Source organism: Histoplasma capsulatum (assembly GCF_000150115.1).
Source record: "Histoplasma capsulatum G186AR genomic scaffold supercont2.1, whole genome shotgun sequence".
Classification (NCBI taxonomy): domain Eukaryota; kingdom Fungi; phylum Ascomycota; class Eurotiomycetes; order Onygenales; family Ajellomycetaceae; genus Histoplasma; species Histoplasma capsulatum.
The window spans coordinates 273,773-297,171 of record NW_025544801.1 but is presented as its reverse complement, the minus strand read 5'-3'; the positions used below and the strand labels follow the sequence as shown (position 1 = coordinate 297,171).

Here is a 23,399-nt window from a genome sequence, read left to right as displayed (position 1 = left end):
GAGCAGTTAGGATGAGACAGCTACGGAAGACTGAGTTGATCAAATAACTATATTCTGTTTACTTGTGCATGAAAACTAGTGTATAATTATAAATAGGGATCTCGATCTATTGATGCTTGGAGGCCGCTATATATACATATATGATGTGATAGTGTCAGAAGACCCTATACAGTGGTTCCCGGACACATCAATATATATATCTTGAGAGAGAGAGGGAGAAATACCTACACATACACATACACATACACATACATGTTCATCTATATAATGCTGCCCAGTAAATAATGACCTCCGAAATCCCCCCTCTCTATATATACACGGCCAGGAAATGATGGTTGAAGTCATTGTTTTAAAGAAATCCCTGGAGTCATTGCTATATACATGTATACGGAGTGGGATGGATGGATTGATTTTTTTTAAAACTATTCCAGTGCCAACCGAGATAGAGAGGAACACTTTTGTCTCCAGCTAAACACGCCCACGGAGGTACGTACAGTACATATAGTATATATACCAGTATATATAAGTAATTATATAAAAATCTCTACAGTTTAGAGATTATGGAATTTAGCCAAGCTGCATTGTAACTTATCAACTTCGGTTTTATAATAACTTCTTGAAATTTTTAATCTATGATAGTTAACTCTGTAGAAGGAGATGGGTTGTTTCTCCTCATTTACGCTAACTATCTGGTGGCAAATATGTAATTATGTATATATCAGTCTTGTATGGAAGCAGGATAGTTATTCGCTCTTAGGCCAAAGTCTCCTCTTACTTTCATTTTCCTTTTTCTCGGTCGCCAAAACCAACTTCCTTTTATATTTACTAATACTTAATGTGATGCACCCATGATGGTTGACATCTGGGACAAGGCAAATAGTGAGGAGAGTCTTCAGTTTCTGATATCGAATCACAGGAGTGTCTGAGGAACCCCTGCGCGAGATGACCCTGAAACACCAGCATCTGCTAAGGATTTGTTTCTATACCGAGCAACCAGTGCATAACTTGCAGATTTGATGAGCTATTATCCTCCCTGATATTCTGGATTTTTCTTGGAGGATGTTCAGTTTAGCTTTGTGGGACGTTTCCACATCTCTCAAAATGGTTGTTGTAGATAATGTCCTACAACTTGCGGCCGATCAACAACGCTGCACTTCACCACTTCACCAGCTCACTTCACCGCCGTCGGTTCCCAATAACACCCCCTCCCTATCTTGTCCTTGCTTCCACATCTGCCTTTCTTTCTTCTCTGTGGAAGCACAGATCAACAAGCAGAGTGTTTTGAGCTTTCAAGTACCCCCCTCATCAACGACAAGATGTCTTCAGTTCCTGGCTCCAGAAGAAGAGCAGTAAACAGAAGCAGTGAAGATTGCTATGCTTCTCCCTCGCTGCCATCTCTCGAGTCCTCTTCACCTTCTCCAGGTCCCTCCCCCCCTCCCCTCCCCAAAAGGCAGAAAAGGTCTTCCGGCTCCAGCTCAGATTCGGACGAATCGACGAACGGCATAAGGGTGGAAGATTTTCGCGTCGGAGGGCCATACCTCTGTGCCCTTCCAACCCTGAATTTGGCCCTATCTGAGCAACATCCAACCTTCAAGAAGTGGAAATCTGGACTTGAACAGGGCATAGTTGACCTGCTAAATCGCCACTCAATCCACTGGAAGACTCTGGATCTTGTAGATAGACGATCTGCAAGGTACGACGACGATGGAAAAACAGAAACAGTTATAGTTCCAGCAACCAGAGACATTCCAGATAGATCATGGCTGAATGCTTGCCTTGACATTCGCAACTTATTCCAACTCCACAATCTGCCTACCCTCAATATTGAGATCATTGACCCACAAGCAAGTGCGGAAAGATACACCTTTCCTGTTTTTGAGGATGACAAAATTTACCCCAAGTGGCATGACTTATCTGCACGTATTTGTGAACTTATTGGAATGGAAGGCTGGCTGTCTCTGGAGTGTTTTCGAAGAGGCACAAGTCCAGATCGCCAAAATAATCCACCCACAATTGTTTTATCCATCCCTCTGGATGCACCAAGAACATGGAAGGCAGAACGTGATCAGATTACTGCATTATTAGATGATGAGGGTCTCCAGGAGGTAGCTGTTGAAGTTGTACGAAGTTACATTTGGAGAACAACCGATATGGACCTCACAAGCGTTATCCTCCCGGATAATGCCTGGGAGCAAAAAGCACAATTGGGGATGAGCATCGCGCCGCACGGCTCAGATTATAGTGGCTCTACATTTGGTGGTTTCCTCCAACTGTTACATCCAAGTACCAAGCAGTGGAACACCTTTGGATTAACATGCTACCATTGCGTTGATTCAGAGGAAGGGAGTAATGACTCCTCTCGCTTGTCTAAAGGTGTGGGAATACCGACGAACCTACCCCTTTCTAATCCCCTCTTCACAAACATGCCTAATCATATGCAACCCCTCCTTCCCCTCCCTTCTCCCCCATAGGATGAGGTTGGACTCGGCGATGTGCTAACATATCAATAGATGTCAAAGAATGGAGGGAGACTGGCATGAGAGTTGACCAAGCGAAATCTGCCAATATCCTGATAGATCAGCCAGCGCTAAAGGATCACATGAAGAGAATGGAACTGATTGAGGAAGCAACAGAGGATTGGATGAAATCCCCGATACGAGAACGCATAGAAGCTGCCGTGTCAAACAATGAATTTATCACTCCAACAGATGAAGCCCAGTATAAACGCTTCCAGGACAATATAAATCAGCTTCTCACTATCAAACACAAAGCTGAAAAGTTTTTTGCCGCAGGAGATGCCCTTCTTGGAAGAGTTTCTGCTGCTTCTAGGTACAGATTCACCTCCTTTCCCATGAAAAGACAGCTAGACTGGGCCCTAATTGAGATTGTTACACCCCGTATTGGTAGTAACAACGTGAGTAATTCATTTATAACAAATAGTTATTTGCTTGTTGAATTTTTGCTAACATTTTTCTAGGTACCGCCCACTGGATCATATAGAGATGGATTCGCAGACTTTTCGGGACAACTTATGGAGCAGTCCTCTGTAAATGACCCTCCTCACGGCTCAGCTTTGTACAAAATTGGCCGGCGGACCAATTTCACCAGCGGAAGATATCAGGGATTGCACAGTGTGCACCTTGAGTCATGGAAAACTGACAAAACTGACAAGAAGGCAGTGGCTGTGATGGAGGAAGCAGCAGTTACAGACAAGAATGGATTACAGTTCTGTGCACCAGGAGACTCCGGATCATTTATATTTGATGTGGAGACGAAATTCGTAGGGCTTTTGTTTGCAGGGAATATGGAAACTGGGGTGGGATACTTTACCCCTGCAGCGATCTTGTTTGAAGATATCAAGGCGATGACTGGAGCGCTCGAAGTCCGTTTGCCTTTATCGTAAATTTTGGTTATTCTGGTTCTTCTTTTTTTCTCTTTTCTGTACGCTGCATATTAAAAGAACCCTTGGATCACTTCTGTTGATGTCGTGATTGCGGGCGATGTAACTATTATTCCGTTTTACATCACATGCTCTTCGAAGGGCTCCAAGGCTACGAAAATGCGTATCGAAAAAACAAAAACCTACGTGAAAAATAAAACCATTATCTGGTTGGAGGTGTGGAATTTGCTTTTCTTTTTTTCTTTTTTAGTTTAAAAAAGCACAAGGATGGCTATTGCTATAGCCATACCAGCTGGTTAAAACCGAGCGATTGATGTTGGAAATTGGGTGTGAAATGCATCAGGCCAATGTCTACGCGTGGAGTCTGCTGGAATGGAAGGATGGGACGGGTTAGCACCGCAATGCAGGGCACGTCGGGCACAGAGCAACGCGGATGAAGGGCAGTTCGGGGGAAGACGAGGACTGCTGGGCTTGGGTTCTTCCATTCCATAGAACAGAGGTGCAAGTACTAGGCAATGTATGTAGTAGATATGGCGACGCGGGGATTTCCAGTCTACGAAAAAGGGCTGCGGCGAGGCTGAGAATGCATAGATAAGATCAGCGATATCAGTGGCCCAGGGGGATCTCCCGTCGACGCAGCGCAGGACAGGGTGACCCTACACTATACTATGGCAGGAAGCGAGAGACGGTGCATCGTGGATAAATACCAATATTGTATCCACGCTGATAGAGTTTGATATCCGTTACCGTGGCAGTGTCGGTCCTTAGCGAGTGAAGTCTACCCGAAATTGCGCTGCAGCAGCCCAAGGTGGTGGCTTAGTCAGCATCCTCCATCAACCTCATCCGTCGTTCGTCTGCCTCAACAACGCCAAACTTCTGCCTCAGCCGCCGTCTTGTTGTCTGCCCATCCTCCTCCCCATCTCCAGCCTTGCTCTCTGTCCCGCTGCTGACTGCCTCTCCCCCATCGCTCCGTTCTTCCGCTCCTGCACTCTGCTCTACGCATCTCGATCGCCCGTCGTTCCTCGTCGTTTCGCACCATCTCCCACAATGACCTCAGAAGTAGGTTTACCCCTCCCTGTTAGGCGCGCATTCCACGGCGTGTCTCCCTCAACATGCCTCCTCTCCTCTCCCCTATCCGTTCTCCCCTCTCTGTGTTGCTGGGATCCTATGCTAACTCCATTGTCTCCAACAGCGTGATAAGTAATTTGCCCTCCCTGCTGCTCGTGCGCTTTGGAATTGGGACTGAGGGGTGTGGTGGGGATCTCGTGCACTGACATCCTTTTTCCGTTTAGCAAGACGTTTCTTGCCAGGCTCTGTGAGCAGGCCGAACGCTACGATGGTAAGTACTCAGCTCCTTCTTCTCTTCGTAAGTGATGTCCCGGGCTTTCTTCTGACCGCGTCATACAGAAATGGTTACATATATGAAGGTTTGTCCTGCTCTCCTGTGGAATCACCCTTCTAGCACACCGCTTCTGACGAGCATTGCGTCGCGTCTTTGGTTGTAGGAAGTTGCCAATGTAAGTACACCTGTGTTGAAGTACCCCGTTTGCGCCTCTTATCTGTCTTTTTCGTCGATGCTAACCACCCCAATCAAACTAGCTGGGCGGTGAACTTACCGTTGATGAGCGCAACCTTCTTTCCGTTGCCTACAAAAACGTTGTTGGCACCCGCCGTGCTTCCTGGCGCATAATCTCCTCCATCGAGCAGAAAGAGGACTCGAAGGGCTCTGAGAAACATGTTGCTATCATCAGCCAGTACCGCCAGAAGATCGAGGCTGAACTCGAGCGCGTCTGCCAGGATGTCCTTGATGTTCTGGATCAATCCTTGATCCCCAAAGCCGAATCCGGTGAATCCAAGGTGTTCTATCATAAGATGTACGTGTTTTTCTTTTCTTTTCTTCTCTTAGATACAGTGTGTTGCCACTTTGCATTTCGCGACGGGCCGCGCACACAGGTATTCGAGGGAAGCATTTTTATACTAATACGACAACACGCAATCTACAGGAAAGGTGATTACCACCGTTACCTCGCCGAGTTCGCTTCCGGTAACAAGCGCAAGGTTGCTGCGACTGCTGCCCACGAGGCTTACAAGGTACACGCGCTCCTTCCGCCGGAAAAAAAAAAAAGAAAAAAAAATTCAACTAAAAACTGAAACTGTGCATTTCAAAACGCGTCTAACCACATCCCTCCTCACTAGAACGCTACTGATGTTGCCCAAACTGAGCTGACGCCCACCCACCCCATCCGTCTCGGCCTTGCCCTCAACTTCTCCGTGTTCTACTATGAGATCCTCAACTCTCCAGACCGTGCCTGCCACCTGGCCAAACAGGCGTTCGATGATGCTATTGCTGAACTCGACTCCCTATCCGAGGAGTCGTACCGTGATAGTACTCTGATCATGCAGTTGCTCCGTGACAACTTGACTCTGTGGACCTCGTCCGACGGTGCTGAGCCCGAGACCACGCAACCTAGTGAGCCCAAGGACGATAAGCCAGCTGAGGCTTCCGAGGGCGCCGAAGGTGCTGCTGAAGGTGCTGCTGATGCGCCTGCAGCAGAGGAGCCGAAGAAGGAGGAGGAGGCTGTTGCTGGCCCTTCTTGAGGTTGACAAGGCAAATCCCGCTACCTTTCCCCCTACAGTTTGCGCAAAACAAAGCCATACTGCAGGTGAAGTGGTAGGTATATCGGAATGTCCTGTTAAACACACAAAAATAAAACAAAAACCAAAGTATCCACAGTTGTCCCAAAAGAGCAAGTAAAAGAAAAAAAAAAAGTTAAAAAAAAAGCAAAAAAAAAAAAAAATAAAAACACAAGGCGAGGAAGAAAGAAGGCAAGGGAGATGTTATGTTTCTTTTTGTTTTCGATGAAAGGGATTGAGTCGATTTTATGGCGTGGGCGTGGGCGTGGGCTAGGTATGTATGTGTGTGTATGTGTGTGTGTGTGCATGTTTCGCAACCAAACTCCAGGCCTCTCTCTCCTTGCCTCAAGAGACATGAGACAAGGCGGACGCCCTTGTAGGTACTCTCAAGGGGGGTGGGTGATGTTATCCATCTTTAGTTTTGACCAGGCGGCGTTTGCTACAGTTTGAATTGGAGATTTGCGAAGGGGAGGAATGGGGAAAGAATGGGAGGGGGAAACGATGATAATCAAATTAAAAAGAAGAAAGACAAAAAAGAGAAGAGGCTGATAATGGAAAACCTGGGGAATATTTTTTTTTCTTTATTTTTCTCTATTTTTCTTTTCTTTGTTTCCTTCCTTGTTTTGCGGTCTTTAATAATCAAGCAATCAACAATATCCCCCCTGTTCTCCTGTTCATTACCTACTATTCCCTTTGTCGTGCAGCTCGCTCGTCCCAGCAGAGAATCGGCTCCCCAGTGTTTGGTCTTGGTTGTGGAGAGGAATAAGGGAAGAGGAAGAAGAGGAAGAAGCATGTTCCCAGTGTGTGCCTCACTTTGATTATTCTTCTCTTTGTAACCTTTCATCTCCCATTCCCCCCCTCCCCTTCTCCCCCAGTTTTCTCCCAATTTTCTTTCCAAAATACAGCTCGCTCCCCTGCCATCACTCTGCCCGCTCTATCTCTACGTCTTGGAGACCTCGTCCCCTCCCGCGCCCCTGTCCTCGCCTTGTTTGAACACCTTTGCCCTGCCCTGTCCCTGCAGGTCCTTCCCCCAATATCCCCGACTACATCCACTCTGGTCAGGAAAGCCACCGCCTGGTGTCCTGGCAGCATTGCCAACTCTCCCCCGTTGTGTTTCTTGTGTGCTCTAATATCTATCTGTTCCCCCTGTCCTGCCCTCGATTAGTTTGCAGCTCGGCTCAGCTCGGCTTAGCTATCTCATCCCGTATTATTTTTTATTTTTTTTAATTTTAGCCAGGTTAGCTTTTATTATATCCTCCCCTATATTCTCTTTTCTCTGTCCCCTTCTCCTCCTCTTTCTTCTCTTTTGTTGAGAGTTGAGTTTGTTGGCCCAGACCGATGTTTGGTTCCCTTGGCTCTTGTTCTTCACGCCGGGTCTTTCGCTCTCTGAGAAACACAGTAACTACAGTAGACACAGACGCAGACGGGGGTATCCCTCATCCCTCATTCCTCGTTCCCGGTGCTCCCTGCTTGTCCTTTCCCTCCATCTCTCTCTCTCCTCTGCTTACGTCTGCGGCTAGATGCTGACAAAGCAGGATCTCGGCGCCCAGACCTTCCACCGTATTCCAGAAGCCTTGGCAAGACGAGAAAAGAACACGTTGAGGCTTTTGGCGGCGGCCAATCAGCGGCCAATCAGCAATCAACGTGCGATCCGGCAGATGGAGATGGAGACATAGATGGAGAGACATAGATGTAGAGATATAGATGTAGTAGATGTGCGCGAATTGCTCGAGGGCGTTGAGTAGCTGTAGCTGTAGCCGGAGCCGGAGCTGGAGCTGGAGCTGCACCTTCTTCTGCCAGCCATTGATTGACGGATCAGAGAATTCCCGCCAAATCCTCCTGTAACCGAATAAATAATGTACACGCTATATAAAATTCTCCTGGTATAAAACCTCCCCGCTCCGCCGTCTCCCTTCCTCGGCCTCCTCACCCTCCTCACCCTCCTCACCCCCATCGTCGTCTCTCTCTCGCGCGGACCCCAATCCCGCGGCTGCTAGTTAGTTGACTACCCGCCAACCGTGGTTCTTTCTCCCGGCGGCGACACCCTGACTGACGACAACTGACGACAACTGACGGGCCCATCAGATCGTCTTCAGTGACAGCGACAGCGAGAACGGACCCCCCGCTTTTCTTCCAGACACAACTCGTTTACCCCGTGTTTGTGTTTCCCGCTCCCCTGTGCTTGGGTTTTTACGCCGTTGCCCTTCTTGCTGCTGTCGGAGAGAAAATTCGCGGTCTTTCTTCCCGCCACAGCCTCTCCCCCCCCCCCCCCCCCCGGGCCCTCGGGCATTGGACCACCGGCGCAAATCTACAGAAACGCACAGGACAAGATCACCGGGCCCGCGCTCGGTTTCTTTCTTTCTTTCTTTTTTTTTTTTGGTCTGTGCGTGCGCAAAGAGGAGCAAAGAAAGGACAGACGGAGCAGACGGAGCAAGGCAAAAGACGCAGGAGTATTGATATTCTGAAGATCCGTATCCGCACTCGTATACGATAGTTATTACGGATTGGCGAGGGCGAGGGACTGGGACTGGGACTGGGACTGTGGGATTGCTTTGGGAAATTAGGAGATTAGGAGATTTGGAGACTTGGAGACTTGGGAGACCTGTGGGACACAATATCTATATACCGTGAAGGGAGAAACAGAAGGACCCTAAGAAACAATATACAAAAGAAGATAAATACGTCGATGGAACGCTCGTATCTCTTCTCAGCGGATCATGTCCTCTCTCACTTCAACGTCACGGAGCAGGCGGGCTTGTCGAGCCAGCAGGTCGTGACGGCGAGGGAGGCGTATGGGAGGAATGGTACGTCTGGTTCATTTTCTTTCCCCCCTTTTCTTTTCATGTTTGACTCTTCTTCTTCTTCTCTTTATTGATTAAGAGCTGGCATGATATGATTTGTGGGGGCTAATGTGTTGATCGAGTAAACAGCTCTCCCTGAAGAGCCGCCAACGCCCCTGTGGAAACTCGTGCTGGCCCAGTTTGAAGATCAGCTTGTCGTGATACTGCTGGGGTCTGCTGTCGTGTCGTTTGTACTGGCGCTGTTTGAGGGCGGGGATGACTGGACCGCCTTTGTGGATCCGCTGGTGGTATGTTTTGCTTTCTCTCATCTCCCTTTCTATTCCGATCTATATCTGTTTATATTCCTTCTCTTCGCTAGACTACGTTTGTTTTTACTTTACTTTGTGCGTAGGTTGTATTCAATGGCTGACCGTCGAATCAAAATTGCTTGTGAAAATTTATTACTATAGATCCTCACCATCCTGGTCCTCAACGCCATCGTCGCGGTTTCGCAGGAAAGCAGTGCCGAAAAGGCCATCGCTGCCCTCCAAGAATACTCCGCAAATGAGGCAAAGGTCATCCGCGACGGACAGGTGCAGCGCGTCAAGGCAGAGGAGCTGGTCCCCGGTGACATCGTGTCTGTTGCGGTGGGCGATCGCATCCCCGCCGACTGCCGTCTGCTCTCCATCCACAGCAACAGCTTCCGCGTCGACCAGGCCATCCTGACCGGGGAGAGCGAGAGTGTCTCGAAAAGCACCAGGGTCATCCAGGATGTAGCCGCCGTGAAGCAGGATCAAGTCAATATGCTCTTCTCTGGCACGACGGTGGTCATGGGTCACGCAACTGCCGTTGTCGCGCTGACGGGCTCCGCGACGGCGATTGGCGATATCCACGAGAGCATCACGGCGCAGATATCCGAGCCGACGCCGCTGAAGCAGAAGCTGAATGACTTTGGCGATCTGTTGGCTAAGGTCATCACGGTGATCTGCGTGCTTGTGTGGCTTATCAATATCGAACATTTCAATGATCCGATGCACGGCAGTTGGGCCAAGGGTGCCATTTATTATTTGAAGATTGCCGTTTCACTGGGTGTTGCAGCTATTCCCGAGGGGTTGGCGGTGGTTATCACTACGTGTCTGGCCTTGGGGACGAGGAAGATGGCGGCCAAGAACGCCGTGGTTAGGTCATTGCCGTCCGTGGAGACTCTGGGGAGCTGCAGTGTGATCTGCTCCGATAAGACGGGCACGCTAACGACGAATCAAATGAGTGTGGAGAGGATTGTGTATCTCAATGAGGCCGGGAATGGGCTGGAGGAGATCAATGTTGAGGGCACCACGTTCGCGCCCCAAGGCAGCTTAAGGAAGAACGGCAAAGCGATGAGGGATTTGGCCGTCTCGTCCTCTACCGTTTTGCAGATAGCGGAGGTTCTGGCGCTCTGTAACGAGTCCTCGTTGTCCTACGATCAAAAGACGGGCGCATACTCCAGCATCGGCGAACCCACCGAAGGCGCCTTACGCGTGCTCGTTGAGAAGATCGGAACAGACTCCGCGGCAGTAAACAAGAAGATTAGACAACTTCCTCCCTCTGAGAGACTTCACATGGCCAGCAGGTACTACGAAAACAGCCTCCCCCTGCAGTGCAAATACGAATTCTCCCGCGACCGCAAGAGCATGTCCGTGCTCGCTGGTGACGGTGACCGACAGAAACTCCTCGTCAAGGGCGCCCCGGAGTCAATCCTTGAACGCTGCTCACACGCCATCCTCGGCCCCAACGGCCACAAAGTGGCATTGACCAAGAAACACACCCAGCTGATCTCCCAGGAAGTCGTGGACTACGGCAACCGCGGCCTCCGCGTCATCGCCCTCGCCTCGGTCGACCACGTTATTCCATCCCCGCTCTTCCGCACTGCGGAATCAACCAAAGATTACGCCCAGCTAGAACAGAACATGACTCTCATCGGTCTCGTCGGCATGCTTGACCCTCCGCGCCCGGAAGTCGCCGCCTCGATCCGCAAATGCCGCGAGGCTGGTATTCGCGTCGTCGTCATCACCGGCGACAACAGAAACACTGCCGAAGCCATCTGTCGCCAGATAGGCATCTTCGGCCCGCACGAGCAGAACCTCCAGGGCAGATCGTTCACGGGCAAGGAATTCGACGCCCTCAGTGACGCCGCCAAGATCGAAGCCGCCAAAAACGCCTCGCTTTTCTCGCGCACGGAGCCTTCGCATAAGTCCCAGCTGGTCGACATTCTGCAGGCGCAGGGCCACGTCGTGGCCATGACGGGCGACGGCGTCAACGACGCGCCCGCGCTGAAGAAATCCGATATCGGCATCGCGATGGGCTCGGGCACGGACGTCGCCAAGCTCGCGGCCGACATGGTCCTGGCTGACAATAACTTCGCCACTATCGAGGTCGCCGTCGAGGAGGGCAGGTCCATTTACAACAACACCCAGCAGTTCATCCGCTACCTCATCTCCTCGAATATCGGGGAGGTGGTGTCGATTTTCCTCACAGCCGCGCTGGGCATGCCCGAGGCGCTCATCCCCGTGCAGCTGCTGTGGGTTAATTTAGTCACGGATGGCCTACCGGCGACGGCGTTGTCGTTTAACCCGCCCGACCACGATGTGATGAAGAGGCCGCCGCGGAAGCGCGGGGATCCGCTCGTGGGCGGCTGGTTGTTCTTTAGGTATATGGTGGTGGGCGTGTATGTGGGCGTTGCGACAGTGCTTGGGTATGCGTGGTGGTTTATGTATAATCCCGCGGGGCCGCAGATTACGTTTTGGCAGTTGGTGAGTACCCCTATATCTTCGGGCCTCCTTGCCCGCAACCAAATCCACCCTCCCCCCGGCCCCCAGTTCCTATTTGTTATCTCCAATTTCTAACACTCAAATCACAACAAAAAAGACACACTTCCACAAATGTCCCTCCCACTTCCCCTCCGTCGGCTGCGAGATGTTCACGAACGACATGTCCAAGTCCGCCTCGACGATCTCCCTCTCCATCCTCGTCGTCATCGAAATGCTCAACGCCATCAACTCTCTCTCCGCCTCCGAGTCCCTCCTAACCTTCCCATTGTGGAACAACATGATGCTCGTCTACGCCGTCGCCCTATCCATGGCGCTCCACTTCGCCATCCTCTACGTGCCGTTCCTGCAGGGCCTGTTCTCGATCCTGCCACTTGATAGGATGGAGTGGGTGGCTGTGCTGGCCTTCTCGGCGCCCGTAGTAGTTATTGATGAAGTCTTGAAGTTTTTGGATCGGAGGTTTTATGATGGGCGTGCGGAGATTGGTGGGGATGCTCTCTCCTCCTCGTCAGCGGGGAAGTATCAGAATGGCGTGGCGAAGAGGAAGGGTGCGTGAGAGGGGTGGGAATGTGGTGATCTCGCAGATTATCTCTTTAGTGTGTATTTTGTGTGAGAGGACGAAGGGGCGGACCGCCTGAGGAGAAAGAATGGAAAAAAAGGGGGGAAAGGAAAAAGAGAAAGGAGAAGGAGAAAAAAAAAAGATACTCGTGCGTCCCTTTGATTTTTTTTTTTTTTTATCTGATTGATTTTCTTGTTTGTATTTTTCTACGCTTATACATATTTCTGGTCTGGTTTTATTCTCACTCACAAAATGTGTTCGTGGCGGTGGTTTTTTTTTTTATTTCATTTTATTTCATTTTATTTCATTTTATTTCATTTTATTTCATTTTACGTTTTTCGTTTTTCGTTTTTCGTTTTTCTTTCTTATCCGTTTTATAATTTTGCTTCCTTTTGAGATATTTTCATCTGCTTCTTTCTAGAAGTATTGTTGATTCCGTTCATGCATTTTCCCATTCCATTCCATTCCATTCCTTTCCTATCTCTCTCTCCATCTTTCATATGCTTGTAAACCACCAATGTTTAAAATTAAAATATCCTGCACATATTACATAGAGAATAGAAAAAGACCGATGCGTCACCAGAGACGGGAACAAAAAGAAGGGGGCAAAGGGATGGGGGGTTGGTGGGGTGGTAGAGGGGATGTGGGGGGTAGGTAGGGAGGGTGCTTTCTGTTTCATGTACAGTACATTCTATTCCATCTGTTGTTTTTTCTTTAAATACTAATACTTCTTCTTAACTACATCGTGAATTCTGTTTCTTGCTGGTTGGATATCTAGATAATGATGGCCTTCCAAAATGGTGCGCTTGCGACTTTCAGGGGATGAATGAGAGAGGGGGGGGGGGGGGCCGCATGTAAATGCAACATGCGTGAAAGCCCAGCGTAAGGCTCAGGATTGGCTCGGCTGTTGTAAAGGAAGGGATGGGGGAAGGGAGGCTTTAGTTCGGTGATTTTGTCCGTGGCCTTGCACTGCTTTATGTACTTCTCTCTCTCTCTCTCTCTCTCTCTCTCTCTCTCTCTCTCTCTCTCTCTCTCTCTCTCTTTTCTTTTCTTTTCTTTTCTTTTGACTTTCTGGTTTTCAGGGGAGGGTACTAAGTTCTTTCTCACGCTAGTAATCTATCTGGTTTTCAACTTATAATCATTGATCAGTAATGGCCTATTACAGCCTACTGAGTTTGGGGCACTCAGTAGGCAGTTTCATGGATATATATATCCTAGAACTTAGGCTACACAGCCAATTTGAAGCCTACCAGATTTACATGAGAGTGTACTTGTAAATATAAAATAATATACCAGCATGAGAAGGAACTTTTGACGCGGACTTCTGTATTTCAAGGTCGAATATTTTATGTTAAGTAGTTTCATTGATATCATGTTAGAAGGGGGGTGAAATTTGTTGGCAGTCGAGTGTGCTGAAGATATATGAAATGAGTTGCTTGTTGCATCTCGATTATTTTGGTTGAATGTGTATGTCGTACTGTCTAAGAGTGGTAATAGAGGGAGATAGAGAGAAGAGAGAAGCAAAATTTCAGCGGAAAGAAACCAAGGATCGGAATTGAATAGGAGGTTGAGGGATAGGGTAAATTTTCATTTTTGATTTCCTTTAAATTTTTGAGATTTTACTCATGGTTTTTGCCTCCAATAGATAGGTTTTACACACAGCTGGAAATAGGGTAGGCCAATTACGAGCCCGAGTCCGATTTCCACCGGCTCAGAAGTATCCAGGCGCAAGTAGGAACGACCCATCGTCATACTTCCTAAACACCACAGCAATCTCCGCGCACCAGTAATTGCCATCCTTAAAATCCGAAATTAAAATATCCATCAGCTTATAGGCTTAAATCATCAACCTCTCCACATTCACCTTCAAGGTCTGAATCTGCGCATTCAGATCGCTGGCTTCGTTGGTGGTAATGCTGGCCGCGATGACAGCACGGCTGACACCGCATGCACGGCCTAGGGCCATTTTACTGGGCACGTATACGTACGGCACGTTCTTATCCTCAGCGAGGAGCGGCAGGTGAAGAAGAATCGCCAATGGGGTAGTGTCTATTCGCGACGACGGCAAACAGTTAGCTGGGGGCCGGCACACAATGAAACATATGCTCTGGTGGTGGTTGTAATGTAAATTGACTCGGCGGATGTGACGCAGTTCTTACCAGCAGCGAGAATCACAATCTCGGAGGTGCCGCGGTTCAAAGTCTTGGTGGCTTCGTTGGCGCCCTTCTTCAACTGGCGGTAGTGAGAGGCTTGCTGGACAAGGTCCAGAATGGTCTGGGTCATGGCTTGGTCGGCAAGGGGCCAAGCTGGTAATTTTTTTTCCCGTAGATGTTAGCTGCGATATTTTCTTCAGAATGATTGTGGAGCTCGCTTTCAAGGGCGTACCTGCGTTAGTCATGTCAGACATGATGATGGTCGATATCCTTTCGTGTGGGAAAGACAAGGGAGGGGGCGATGAATAGACAAGAGGTTTATTGAAGGGTTCACGGCCGGTAGCACTTGTGCTGTTGGGTGGCTCGCCCTTTGTACGTGTGAGGAAGTGAGGTCTGAGCGTGGAAGATCGATCATCAAAACGCTCTGGTGCGATGATGAAAAATCTCCGGCGGTTGGCTTTGGCGACGGACCGAGTGTTTATCCGAGGCCCGACGGATCGGGACTAGTAGAAACCTTAAAAGCTTATTTCGACTCCTCACCCTGGTTTTGGCTTTCCTTGGCTCTGCGTCATCGGGAACTGATCGCAAGTTCAAGTTTTTATTTTCAAACAAGTTCATATTTTCAAACAAGTTCAATGGTGATTTCATCGAGCCGGGGCTTCTGCAGAGCATGAACGGTAATCCTCTAATACTTGCACTGGCTCCATACACTTGGGTAGTGGCGGGCCACCGTGTGTGGATGGCTTGAGGCACACACCCTAAGCAATTTACCTCATCAGAAAGAGGTGAGCCTTTGACGCCGCGACCCTGAAAGGATTGCTCGCCATATCTCTAGCGATTAGAGTGAAATTATCTGTTTACGATCTAACTCAACTCAGCTCCTCATTATTCTGTTTCTCAAAATTTATACAACTGCGATGAACTTTTAACAGTACGTCAGGACCACTTGAAGACGCAATGTGCTACAAGAAAAACAGAGGGATGAACACTGAGTCATTATAATTGTCGAATTGATAATGCAGCTAAATTCATGGCTAAGATGTGTCTCATTTCATGGCTTGTATCAATGTTATCGACGGTACAGTCACACAAATTTTCCCTTGGCTGTGGTTCAGGATGTCAAAGGTGATATCGAATCATCTCTTTTTTACCCTCACAATCAGAGCGTGTGAGCACCGTTGGAGATAAGTGATGGAACATCATTATTAACGACGCCTAACTCCTTATTGAGTATGTCGGACTAAGGAGTCCTTCAATCAAGGAAAGCCATGCTCTAGATGTCCACAGCTGGGCTAAACTAAAAACCCAGCGCTCAGGGATGGAACATCAATCAGAGTTCAGTTGCTGGTCTCTGCCTCTGGTCTATCTTACATTTCCTAAATGCCTTTAGAGGTTTTGGTCAACACCATAGCGGATGGAATTCCGGTACTATCAGGTTTGGTTCGACATCCTAGATGGCCAAAACAGCGGTGAAGTTGAATTCCCGAATTTTTCATATTGAGTCATCTAAAGCTCAATACTTCCACTCTGCATTGTAACTTATTCATTTCTCTTGTTTCTTCCCAACGACCTTGCTCTCCCCATGTTGTTCCCGAAAGACTACCAGCCTGCACTTAAATGCTGAGAACGAAGACTGCATGCCTGGCTCTGATATTGACAAAAGTTGCAACTGACCGCGGGCGGCCCTATAAACAGGTGTCTGATGTTGCAAGAGAAGAAACCCATTGACTTAACGTTCTTATGCCTCTCTCTCTCTGGTGTGCATGCGCGTTCAGCATCATATTTCCCCACTACGGAGCTTTCGACACCATCTGTGTTGCATGTGGGACAAGCTCCTTTGCTACTGCTGCCAAGTCCGTTTTGTGCATTGGCACAGCTAATGCTTCAAATTTAAAGCCAGCAGCTTTGGCTTCAGCTTCCACTAAGCTGATTCTTATTCCCTGTGGAAGGATTCCAAAGAACTTTGTGTTGGTCGGACTTATTCGAACGGCTGTATTTACCTCACCGATGTAAATCTTGGTCAACGACTTTCCGGCGTTTCGACTAAGCCGCTCAAGATCCCGTTGCAGTTGACCACTGTCTTTGGTTTTGAGGAGCTGCGAAATCATTTATCCCGTCAGAACATATTCCAGTTGCGTCTTACAAGGGTTGAGCATTATTTATTTACCTGTTTTTCAAAGTCAGCCACCGTCTTAGAAAAAGGCTGCTTGTTGTTTCGTGCGATCGTTCTTGCATTTAACCAAAAATCTTTAGCCGCTGCCTTGATTTCGAGGAGGCTATCTTGACTCATTTTCGCGACTCTCGTCGTCGTCACGGTCAACTCTCTGGCACCCTTTCTTCCCGCCTTCGCTTCGAAGATTGCCAGGATATTGAACACCTGCTTATCCGTGTATCCGAGCATGCCGTCCGTAATTTGTCGCCCTGAGGCGTCCATAATCGAATAGCCAGGGACGAACTCCAAAGTTTTTCCTTTGGGCACCTTTACTCCCAACGCAAATCCAGCATGTCGTTCCCTCAGCATAGGAATTATATGTGACCCTGCCAGCTCCTCAAGCAATTGTCCTTTGATGTGATCTACATTGGGGCCTTTTCTGAGGATCCTGTCCACGGCGATTTCGTCCAACTTGTCCAAGATTGGGTATCTCTTAGAAAGTGTTTGCCAAAGGACTTTGGTCTCTGGTGCCACCACATTGGGAATGGCGACGGGCGAAGTAACCACAGCTTTCACAGCAGCCGCAGCTTCCTGGGCAATTTTTCCTTCAACTCGGCCGAGCGTCGCTAGAGCTTCCTCCCCAGCCTCTATTGATCGAATTACCGCTTGTTTTTCGCTAGCTCGTGCAGAGGCGTTCATAACTTTCCCCCACGAGGTCGCATCTTTTCCATAGAGTTTGACGAGTCGTGATTCTGTGTAGAGTGCCCTACCCCCTTTAACCATTCTGCCAGCGATGGGTAAAAGAATAGAAGCGGCAAGAATGGCTTGTTCAACAGGGCTCAGGTCGTAGCCGAATAAATCGCGCCCTGTCCACACTTCATACAATGCTATCGCGTTTCCTAAAAACGGCACCAAAGATAGCGTGATTTCGATGGCTGTAACAGCTGTCGGGCGGTCGATGGTGCCCTGGGTTTGCGTCTTGGTTGTCGGCAAACGGGGAATTAGGTTTAGGAGGACAACCACATCCGGCCGCTCACTTAAAAAATCGTGCATGGCAGATTCAGAAGATTGATCTAGCAGTTTCTGGGTGACAACCTGCTTCTGGAACCAAGCCTGAAACTCATCTCTGATTGCCGCCGTCAGCCTGGGGATCAGCGGGTTCGATTCCCAGATGGACGTCACGCCTGTATATTCATTCTTATACCATACAAAGAATTCATATTTGGAACGAGCCCAAGCGTTTGCGAATGCGTAGTGCTCCGCGTCCTTCCTTTTATGACTGCTCAATCGATCATAGCTCGTCGTTTCGTATGCCACCTTCTCTGCGGCTGCATTCGTTGCGTTCTCGTACCACATTGACATCTTTTTCATTTTGGCCTGCAATGATGCGGCCATTCCACCATACGTTCCGACAACCTGCGGCCGTGCTGTTGTCCATTGTTCGTTCATGATTTCTACCCGCTCTCGGGCGATGCCAATTTGCGTGGTGTTCGTGGTGGCATCGGTGAGCAGTTTAGTCAGGTCATTTTTCGCCTCTTGCAGTATGCTCTGAAGCTCGGCTTCTGAGATCCGCTCCATGGTGCTTTATCGTGATGTCACAAATAGTTAGTTACCTTGATGGGCTACAGTGATTTCATCCAGGATGGAAAACATTGGGTTTCCAGAGAGGCAGGATCTCTTCATTATGCTGAGGAACTGATGGATCTGGTGACCTTTTTTTTCTTTGTTTTCTTTTCTTCCCCCTCATTTTCTTTTTTCGTTTTCCATCTCGTCGTGGGCTATGCAAGGTGCCAGGGTTGTGGTGGCATCATGGGTTTTCGCGAGCCGTTGAGTCTGGATGAGTCTACGCGGCTTAAAATTTAAGTTTTTGATGACCCCGAACCCTATCAAATGATCATCCTATTCAGCAATCTGCAGCTGAGTACGCCACTTTGTCCATTGCCAAGGTCTGAGCCTCGTTAACTTTGAACGCCTTCTAGCATTCGTGATCAATCCATCAATTCCATCAGTCTCACTTTATGCTTTCGGCAATGCCTCCTCTGGAAAATGACTGGTTGTTACCTACAGAGCCTTGTGAAACGGGCCGCGAGGTTCCCGTGATGCTCTCGGCGCTGGAGATTGGGGGAAGGGGCTTTTTGTCACAGTATTATTTAAAGTGTGGATGAATTGCCATTTCACCAGGCACCGCAAATGGGTTAAAACTCATTTTCTTCCATTAGCTTCCGTTTCGACAGGCCATTTTGATCTTCAGGAGAAATCCTCTGCAACCATGGCTGAACCGCTGTTCAATTTCCTGTTGATACGACGTTAGTATTCGTTCCCCCTGAGAGAAGAAAAGAAAAGGAAAAAGAAAATACAAAGAGAGCAATTACTGACCTTCCCCACTCCGCAGCTCATGTATCACAGGATGCTCGCAAACCGAGCATTCCATTGTTGCAAAATTCTACTTTCCAAAAGGAACTTCTGGATGCTCTCAAAACACAAACCCCCAGAACTGACGCATTGAAAGTTGTCAAAAAATTCGTCATCAGTAATGAATTCATTGCTGACCCTACAGGGACGGATTTTCAAAAGAAACTGCGTCAATTTAAAGTTCTGGTTGATGAAGCTAGCAGTGTCAGTAATGATTTAAAATATACTGTAGTCCTTGAATTGGCAAAGCGCGCATTTGGAATAGCAGCATCAGAGCTGGTTAAGGGCGGGGAGTTCGGTACTCTCCTTCAGAATCTCCGTGATTCAGTTGTGGCAATCAAATACGACCAGGTAATGACTATTCCTTGTCCAATTTTTTTTGCCGTTCTTCAGCTTCAAATATGACTTTTGTTTGCCTGACTTTCAAATTAACGTTATTTCTCAAGTCGGAGCACTCAAAACCGGTCGAAGATCTTGTCAACCAGATCCGTGATCTCGAGCTCATCGAAAAAGCAGTGCAGCTGGAAAAAGATGTACCACCAGCTGTGTCAAGCGATAGTGCAAGCGAGTTCAAAGGTCCTGTAACTGAGTCCACTGAAACGACTGCTGCCGCGGGACCCCCTGAATGGAGCGAAAACACGGCCTATAAGGTTGGCGATCAAGTCTCGTACGATGGCCATGTGTATGTTTGCATCCAAGCGCATACCACTGTCATTGGATGGGAACCTCCCAAAACCCCGGCCCTATGGGTGCGCGTGAGCAGACCCAATCCAGATGGGGATCCCATCCCACCAACAGATGAGAGTACCAACCTCTTCGGGTATCGACAACGATCATTGCTGCTTCCAACTGAAACTCAATTAAAATCGGTACTCTCGGAGCCAGATAGCAACAACGATGATCCCACTGATGACACCGAAAAAGAGGCAGATCGCCTTCTCAGCCTCCACAATCAGCTCTTCCGAGCTGTGAAGGAGCTGACGGCAATGGATCCGCGGAATTTCCAAATTCCCGTACAGGATCCCCACGACGGATTCACCCCTGATACAAAGTACTCAGCGATATCCTTACTGAAAAGCCGACTTGACTTGCAAACAGTATTACGGGGCATTAATGTTGACCAGTTCCGGGCTGCCGCTGCGCGATCTGGCACTACACCTCCTCCTGATGCACCAAAAATTTCAGCAGCAACCGCTGATCCTGTTGTGGCAGCGGACCCGCTGCAGCTACAAGACGGAGCAGGAGCAACCTCCGCTTTGGGTCTTACTCGCGAGCTTCTTACAGCCGGAGCCGGCTTGCGAGGTGTAGGGAAATTTATACCTTTTTCGGCAAGGCAAAACGCGTTGAAACTTCAAACGGGTGTGGTTTTGTCCGAGAACACAACCGCTCTTCTACAGAAGGAGGGAATTGAACCAGACGCGGTGCCATTACCTGGTATTTTCCCAATAATCATATATCATCTGAAGTGTAGCTGACGTTTCCGCTACTAGATATTGTCCAGAATTTGCGTCAGAAGATGCGCGAAGCTGAGCGAGATTTGAAATCGTTAGCGCCCTCTTTTGAGGATATACAAATTACTCGAGTCGGCAATACATTGGTGAGCGTGAGGACACCTCGGCCTAGCAAGTACAGCCAGTTCCTCACCGGAATCAATTTTGGGCGGCTTGTTCCTAAACTTCCCTTGCTCCCACCTCCAGACCCAAGGGTTCCCCACACTATTGGCAAAGTGAACAAGATTGGTGTCGGGGATCTCCTTGTAGTGAGGCAGCAGTTGATCGGTTATGAGGGCGCTGATATCGCTCATATTGAAAATGTGTTGAAGGGCGAATCAAAGAGCCGTGAACATGTCCGGACTGACAGAACAGAGACTGTGACAAGTCTCGAGACTGAGACTACCCAAGAAGATACTCGAGAGTTAGCTTCAACAACTCGTTTTGAGATGGGCCAGGAGACTCAAAAGCAAATTCAGGAGGCCTATGAGCTCAAAGGAGGCGTCCAGGTCACAGCGAAATACGGCCCTGCGGTGGAAGTGTCCGCGAATGTTGAGGGAGGGTTCAATCGATCCAAGGAGGAATCTACCAAGACGGCAACGAAGGTAGGTAAAATAAATGACATTTCTTATGCACATCCTTAGTTTCCCATGGGCGCATTTGGGACTAACTTTCGTCCAGTTCTCGCAGGATGTTACGGAGAAAGCGGTCAAAAAAATCACAGAACGAGTGCTCCAGAAGACAACTACTACAATAACTGTGAGTGTTGGGGGTCAATGGCTAAGGACATACTGGACTAGTTTTCTGACGCGTTCTCGCAGTCTGAAGTCGTGGAGAAGAACTCCCATGGTATCGATAATACTGCCGGCAATGTGAATATATCTGGCGTTTACCAGTGGGTGAATAAGGTGTAAGTAATACCCAAGTAGCCCTTACATTTCCGATTAGCGAGTGTAACTTGTCTTAACTTCAAACTATAGATATGAAGCCCAGGTTTTCAATTATGGGCTGCGCACCCTGTTGTGAGTATCCCTTCCTGTCTGGTTTCCAAAGACGCACATGTTCACGAAATAATCAGTGATTTTATGGTTCCCGAGCCAGCTGCATGGGTAATTAACACCATGACGAAAGCCGCGGAAACCAAAACGATGCTGGAAAAACCGCAAAAGTTCGACTTGGAGCCTTCCCAAATTTCAGAAGAAGGTGAGGACAATTACGGCCATTGGGTTAAAGTGTACGAAGCAACCGACGTGGGGCCCCCGCCTGCAGATTACATCACTGCGACGGACCAAATCAACAAAGGTGATGGCAAGCCCGAGCAAGATTACCAGCACACCGGCCAGATCACAATCGAGTCAGGCTATGAAGCTGTGCACGTAGTCGTGGGGTGTGCGGTAAATTACTGGGAAGAAAACTGGGTGGCCGACGTCATTGTTGGGAATGAGACGTGCCGATTCAAGCAGGGCGCTGGTTTTCTTATCCCGTTGTCTGTCGATAAACAAAGAGGAACCATTCCATGGGGAGTGAAAACATGGAACACTTCTAGCATTATTGTGACGGTAGATATCAAGTGTGCAGTCACAGAGGACGCGACCAACAAGTGGAGAGCTGATACACATGCAAAGCTCATGACTGCGTATAAGGCAAGATTGCAAGAGTACGAGGAGAAGTTGGCGACTTTGCAACTGCAGCAAGGAATTACTATTGAGGGGAGGTTAGTATCTCGTTTTGCTAACAAGTTACGCACATGCTTACCCTTTCGTTTCCAAAGAAACCCTGTCGCAAACCAAGCCACAATAAAACAGGAGTTAAAGAAAAACTGTATCTCCATTATCACCGGACAGCATTTTGACCGCTTCAACTCTATTTCAATCGGGCCTTGGGCGTATCCTCAAATCAATCTCTACGAGGCTGAAGCCGAAGGGGAATACGTTCGATTTTTCGAGCAAGCGTTTGAATGGGAGCAGATAAGTGAGTGGAACAAGTGCATTTACCCACGAAGGTCTCTCATGACGTGGACTCACAAATGGACCAGTGTACGTTATGTACCCGTACTTTTGGGGACGTAAGCCCTATTGGGCGCAGCGACTAGCATTCGAGGACCCAGATCCGCAATTTGATGAGTTCCTTAAAGCAGGCTTCGCCCGAGTTCAAGTCCCAGCGAGACTTGGATTCGAGGCTGCTATTGACCAGTATGTGTTCAACGCCAATCTTCCGTTGTACTTTGGAAGCAGTTATTTAATCGAGTTTGCTACCCTATACTGATGAAAATATATCGGGATAGTTTCCTGCAGTTCGGCGAGCTTTGGAACGGCGGGCCACTTCCGACCATATCCAGCGAGCTTTTCCTTCCGATCGCTGATGAGATTGCGGAGAGAGCGCAGAAGCCAGGTGAAGAGATCCCACAAGGAAAGCCTTGGAAGCTGCGCATTCCTACGCAACTTGTTAAGCTAAGGCAGGACGACAAATTACCCAAGTGGATAAAGAAGGATGGAGAATGGGTGCCAGATGAGTAAGTTTTTTATAATCGGCACGAAACTTGAGTTTAGAGGTGAGAACATCCAATTGCCGTTTCGGGATCTTTTTTTTCTTTTCTTTTCTTTTTTTTTTTTCCGGGTGAATTGGTAATATCCCGCTGTATGTCTTTTCATGGTTTTCTTGACAGGATGGTTCTCCCAGACATACAGAAGTTCATGCAAAACCCCATTTTGATGACACAAATGGACGGTTTCAAAAAACATATTATCCCAATCAGAAGTATGTCAATGCAATGCCGCTGAGGCCAATATCCCATAAAATTTGATTTCACACAAGCTGAGTAAGTTGGTTCAAGACATGCCTGCAATCGATATCAAACAGGGCTGGAGAACAGGGGTCGAATTTCTGGCTAGATTAGTTGGTATTGCAATGTGATTTTGAAATCCTCCTTGCATCATACCAAAAATTTGGCACCGTAGCCAAACCTAAATTCCCTCCTTGGCCCCAGTGATCATACTGGAGGCGCTGCGTAGGCCG

At 48.4% G+C, this 23,399-nt stretch overlaps 7 protein-coding genes across 7 annotated transcripts; 4 read left to right on the top strand and 3 right to left on the bottom strand.

Annotated features, from left to right (window-relative positions):
• Positions 1-1,316: 1,316 nt before the first annotated feature.
• On the top strand, positions 1,317-4,137 carry HCBG_00053 (uncharacterized protein; the record flags this gene model as incomplete). The annotated part of the gene is made up of 5 exons (XM_045427103.1): positions 1,317-2,373; positions 2,511-2,914; positions 2,978-3,382; positions 3,684-3,789; positions 3,992-4,137. 5 exons carry the CDS (start codon positions 1,317-1,319, stop codon positions 4,135-4,137), a joined length of 2,118 nt encoding a protein of 705 aa, XP_045291078.1.
• A 375-nt stretch (positions 4,138-4,512) lies between these two features.
• On the top strand, positions 4,513-6,154 carry HCBG_00052 (uncharacterized protein; the record flags this gene model as incomplete). The annotated part of the gene is made up of 7 exons (XM_045427102.1): positions 4,513-4,649; positions 4,693-4,739; positions 4,808-4,827; positions 4,906-4,917; positions 5,000-5,274; positions 5,404-5,491; positions 5,597-6,154. 7 exons carry the CDS (start codon positions 4,513-4,515, stop codon positions 5,996-5,998), a joined length of 981 nt encoding a protein of 326 aa, XP_045291077.1.
• Positions 6,155-6,974: 820 nt separating this feature from the next.
• Positions 6,975-8,324, bottom strand: HCBG_00051 (uncharacterized protein; the record flags this gene model as incomplete). The annotated part of the gene is made up of 4 exons (XM_045427101.1): positions 6,975-7,077; positions 7,134-7,171; positions 7,543-7,827; positions 8,154-8,324. 4 exons carry the CDS (start codon positions 8,322-8,324, stop codon positions 6,975-6,977), a joined length of 597 nt encoding a protein of 198 aa, XP_045291076.1.
• A 396-nt stretch (positions 8,325-8,720) lies between these two features.
• Positions 8,721-12,174, top strand: HCBG_00050 (sarcoplasmic/endoplasmic reticulum calcium ATPase; the record flags this gene model as incomplete). The annotated part of the gene is made up of 4 exons (XM_045427100.1): positions 8,721-8,838; positions 8,965-9,122; positions 9,285-11,603; positions 11,719-12,174. The coding sequence occupies 4 exons, from the start codon at positions 8,721-8,723 to the stop codon at positions 12,172-12,174; spliced, it is 3,051 nt and encodes a 1,016-aa protein (XP_045291075.1).
• Positions 12,175-13,888: 1,714 nt separating this feature from the next.
• On the bottom strand, positions 13,889-14,584 carry HCBG_00049 (ribonucleoprotein-associated protein; the record flags this gene model as incomplete). Its single annotated transcript, XM_045427099.1, has 4 exons — positions 13,889-13,975; positions 14,042-14,226; positions 14,337-14,483; positions 14,563-14,584. 4 exons carry the CDS (start codon positions 14,582-14,584, stop codon positions 13,889-13,891), a joined length of 441 nt encoding a protein of 146 aa, XP_045291074.1.
• Positions 14,585-16,120: 1,536 nt separating this feature from the next.
• Positions 16,121-18,060, bottom strand: HCBG_00048 (uncharacterized protein; the record flags this gene model as incomplete). The annotated part of the gene is made up of 2 exons (XM_045427098.1): positions 16,121-16,426; positions 16,498-18,060. The coding sequence occupies 2 exons, from the start codon at positions 18,058-18,060 to the stop codon at positions 16,121-16,123; spliced, it is 1,869 nt and encodes a 622-aa protein (XP_045291073.1).
• A 691-nt stretch (positions 18,061-18,751) lies between these two features.
• HCBG_00047 (uncharacterized protein) lies at positions 18,752-22,900 on the top strand (the record flags this gene model as incomplete). The annotated part of the gene is made up of 9 exons (XM_045427097.1): positions 18,752-18,788; positions 18,875-19,245; positions 19,341-20,328; positions 20,385-20,989; positions 21,206-21,294; positions 21,463-22,098; positions 22,156-22,355; positions 22,420-22,576; positions 22,669-22,900. The coding sequence occupies 9 exons, from the start codon at positions 18,752-18,754 to the stop codon at positions 22,898-22,900; spliced, it is 3,315 nt and encodes a 1,104-aa protein (XP_045291072.1).
• Positions 22,901-23,399: the final 499 nt, after the last annotated feature.